This window comes from Apium graveolens, chromosome 7, assembly GCF_009905375.1.
Source record: "Apium graveolens cultivar Ventura chromosome 7, ASM990537v1, whole genome shotgun sequence".
NCBI lineage: Eukaryota > Viridiplantae > Streptophyta > Magnoliopsida > Apiales > Apiaceae > Apium > Apium graveolens.
In genome coordinates this window covers 45,977,016-45,981,057 of record NC_133653.1, presented here as the reverse complement: position 1 = coordinate 45,981,057, position 4,042 = coordinate 45,977,016, and the positions used below count along the sequence as shown (strand labels likewise).

At 37.0% G+C, this 4,042-nt stretch overlaps 1 protein-coding gene across 1 annotated transcript; it reads right to left on the bottom strand.

Moving 5' to 3' along the window:
• Positions 1 to 1,488: 1,488 nt before the first annotated feature.
• LOC141673568 (uncharacterized) lies at positions 1,489 to 3,052 on the bottom strand. Its single transcript, XM_074480321.1, has 2 exons — positions 2,896 to 3,052; positions 1,489 to 2,804 (listed from the first exon to the last, which is right to left on the bottom strand). The coding sequence occupies exons 1-2, from the start codon at positions 3,050 to 3,052 to the stop codon at positions 1,489 to 1,491; spliced, it is 1,473 nt and encodes a 490-aa protein (XP_074336422.1).
• Between the last annotated feature and the right edge of the window lie 990 nt (positions 3,053 to 4,042).

Sequence of the window (4,042 nt, the reverse complement as noted above, 5' to 3'; positions counted from 1 at the left end):
TTTATCAGAACGTCATCTCTGCACCAACTCATGATATCATCTGTAGGTAATCGTTCTTCGGTGATTTCTACTACTGCATTTATCTCGTCTTCTACATCAGAATACTGATCCTTCAGAAATTTCTTGATGACAAAATGCACATTCTTTTCAGTAGGGTCTTCTACATAGAAGACTTGCCGAACTTGTGTAGCTAGAATGAAAGGATCATCTTTTTCATATAATTTATTAAAATTCACTCTTGTTAACCCGTGACAATCCTTTTCTTTTTTATACCAACAACACCTAAATATGACTACAACCAGTGCTCCCCAGTAGTCAACCTCAATGATGTCCTCAATTGCGCCATAATAACCAACTTCCCCAACCACTGGATTTTTGTCTTTAACAGTCGCGAAACTAGTGGTTAAAGCAGTGAGGAAGACACCACTATTCTGTGTAGTACACCTACTATCTCTCTACTTGGTGTAAAATCTGAACCCATTGACAATATAACCCGTAAATTGCTTAGCTGCCCGATGAGGCCCTCTTGCCAAAGACGACAATTCCATTGATATGTCATATTTGTTTTGAACCACCTCTTTTAACCACTTGTGAAATTCAGTTGCATGTGTTCTTTCACGTTTATACTTCTTTACCTTCGCATCTTTTTCAACCAAGCTACGGTGTTCACTGCAATTATAATAACACCAAATTAGCACAAGATTATGATGGTTAACAGTTTTATAAAATTTGGATCAGCTTTCTTTGTTCCCAGAAACACATACTTTTTAAGCTTCTCGATTTCTTCGTTGTCACAGTTGAATAATATGTATCGATGAGCCTTAGTCCATACTTCATCTTCTAGGTGTATAGATTTCCCATCTTTTCTTTTACGAGATCCAATAGGATATCCAGCATCTTTGTTACAGTCCTTCTGAACACTTTTGTTTTAACACTGCTCATCAAAAAATCGAGAACAAAATGTTAAACATTCATCAACCAAGTACCCCTCAGCTATGCACCCCTCTGGCTTGCTCCTATTTCGAATGTAGGATTTCAACTTGCACAAATACCTTTCAACTCCAAACATCCACCTTAAGTGCACCTGACCTCCAAATTTGATTTCCTTACAAAAGTGAATTGGTAAGTGAACCATTATGTCGAAAAACGCAGGTGGAAAGATCATTTCAAGTTCACAAAGTATCTCAATGATTTCATTTTGTAATTTCTCAACATCTTCTAATTCGATGACTTTGCCACATATACCCCAAAAAAATGCCCTCAACCTCATTAAAAGTATTGCTACCTCAGGTTTTAGAGTTTTAACCACAACAAATTGTAATAGAAATTGAAGAATAAAATGTGCATCATGACTCTTATAACTCGATATCTTCCGCTCATTCATTTGAACACAGCGGCTAATATTAGAGGCAGATCCGTGGGGTAACTTAGCATTCATCAGAACTGAACAGAAGATTTCTTTTTCTTTTTTGGTCATATCAAAACTAGCTACCCTAATTTAACATGTTTGTTATCATCACATCTGACTGGATGAAGATCTTTCATAATCCCCATTTCTTCTAGATCTTGACGAGCACTAAGATGATCTTTTGTCCTGCCCCCGATATTTAATAAAGTACCCAGAATTTTATCACAAATGTTCTTTTCAATATACATCACATCTAGGTTATGCCTTACCATATTACTGCTCCAATATGATAACTCGAAAAAGATGGACTTTTTCTTCCAAGGGAAATCTGATGAAGAACCCCTATGTTTTTTATGTTGCTTCCCGAAGTCATTTTCATAGCCACACAAAAGATGCTCAACCTCTGTTCCTGTTAACAGTTCAGGACTTCCTAGCAATTCTATATCCCCATTGAATCTCCGCTTATCAGACCTCCACTTGTGGTCGGGAGGAAGAAATTTTATGTGGTTTAAATATACCACCTTCATGCTATGTTTTAAATATGTTGACGAGGTCTCGTAGTGGCATGAAGGGCATGCCAGTTTACCTTTCGTGCTCCAACCCGATAAGACTGCATATCCCGGAAAGTCACTTATCGTCCATAAGAGGCCTGTGTGCAGCCTAAATGTGTTGTCTACCCTTGCATCATAAGTTTCTATCCCAACCTCCCATAATTCTTTCAATTCTTTGATTAACGGCTGCATATAAACATCAATCTCGTTGCCAGGATAAATAGGGCCAGGAATTAAGGTTGAAAGAATTAAATTTTCAGGTTTCATGATTAACCAAGGGGGAAGGTTGTAATTTACTAGCACAACTGGCCAGGTGCTATGAGAAATATTCATTGACCGATATGGATTAAATCCGTCGGCAGCTAATCCTAACCTAACATTTCGCATTTCTGCCCCGAATTCTGGATATTTGGTATCTAGCGACTTCCAGCCCTTGCCGTCAGCCGGATGCCTCAACTTGCCATCCTTTTTTTGTGCTAACGCATGCCATGTCATTGAGTTAGAATAATCAGAGCTCAGGAACATTCTTTGCAGCCTTGACTTCAAAGGAAAATACCTCAACACTTTTGCTAGGACTTTATGTTCCTTCGACTTAGATATATTCATATTAGGCCCATTTTTATCTTCAACTACTTTCCACCTAGATGTTTTACACTTTTTGCAAATATCCAGCCCCTCATTTTCAGCCCAAAATAGCATGCAGTCATTTGGACATGCATGTATTTTTTGGTAATCAAGACCCAAGTCTTTAATTATAACCTTGGCTGAATTGAAAGATGACGGCACGTTAACATTGGGAAAAGCCTCCTTTATTAAGTCAAGCAAAATCGCTAAATGTCGCCTCGCTAAATCCATGAATGCACTTTAGTTGGTAAAGCCTAACTATGAAACTTAAACGAGTAAAAATTTTAGACTCGGGATATAAAGGTTGCCTACCCTCGTTAACAAGCCTATAAAATTTCCTCGCATCAACATTCATTCCCTTTCTAACTCCGTGTTCACCAGTATCATTACCAGTTCCATATACATTTTGCATCATCGCCTCGAACTCATCGCCTAAACCCATACCTATATCAGTATCCATCTCATCCATGTCGCCGATCATGTTTTCTATCCTAAGGGTTGAGACCTCGTATCCATTCAAGATAATGGGGACAAGGACCATTACATACGAGATGCTCACGTATACCCTTGGCATCACTCCAGAAACGATTACTACAGGTTTTACAAGGACACGTTAACTCCTTTCCTACGGCATATTTAGAAAATGCTATCTTAACAAAATCTTCCACCCCCTTCCTATATTTATCACTGTACTTAGGAAGAAATATCCAGTTCTCTCCTTCAACATCCATTTTCTACATAAATAAATTGGACAAAAAAACAAAGTATATCAAATACTAACAAAGACAGAGAGACAATAGAGATAGAGCACATATATTACAACATTAACATGCTCTTATCGTACTTAAAATTAAAACTTTAAACCTTAATTAACAGCCTCAAGTTTTAAACCTTAATTAATGACAACATTACAACATCAAGCTCAATAGAGATTAACACAAACAAATCCATTTAAAACAACAAACAAATTATATCACAAACAGTCCAACAAAATCATAAATTACCAAATATCTACTAAATTACAAGAATAAATCACAAATATAAGAACAATTTAACAGGCGGGTTATATATCATAATAAAATTAACACATATATTCAACTAATTAATACAAAAATCTAACATATTTCACATACACTGTCTTTCAGGTAAAGTTATTCACATGCATACATATATATACAAGTATAAGCATAAAAAGATGAGTAAAATACCTCTAATTGAATCTTCAATTCAATTTTTGCACAAATCTTGCTCAATTAGGTTTGGGGTTTTTGGCTTCGGCTTAATTGGAGATGAGAGAGTGGGGGACAGAGAGAAAGAGAGAGGAAAGGAGAGTCATGAGGGGGGAGAAAGGAGCTTCGGGAGAGAGTGGTCGGGAGAGAGAGGGAGAGAGATGAGAGAGAGTGAGAGAGATGAGAGAGAGAGGAGCTTAGGTGTTAGAAATATTTTGTCTGAAAAATTT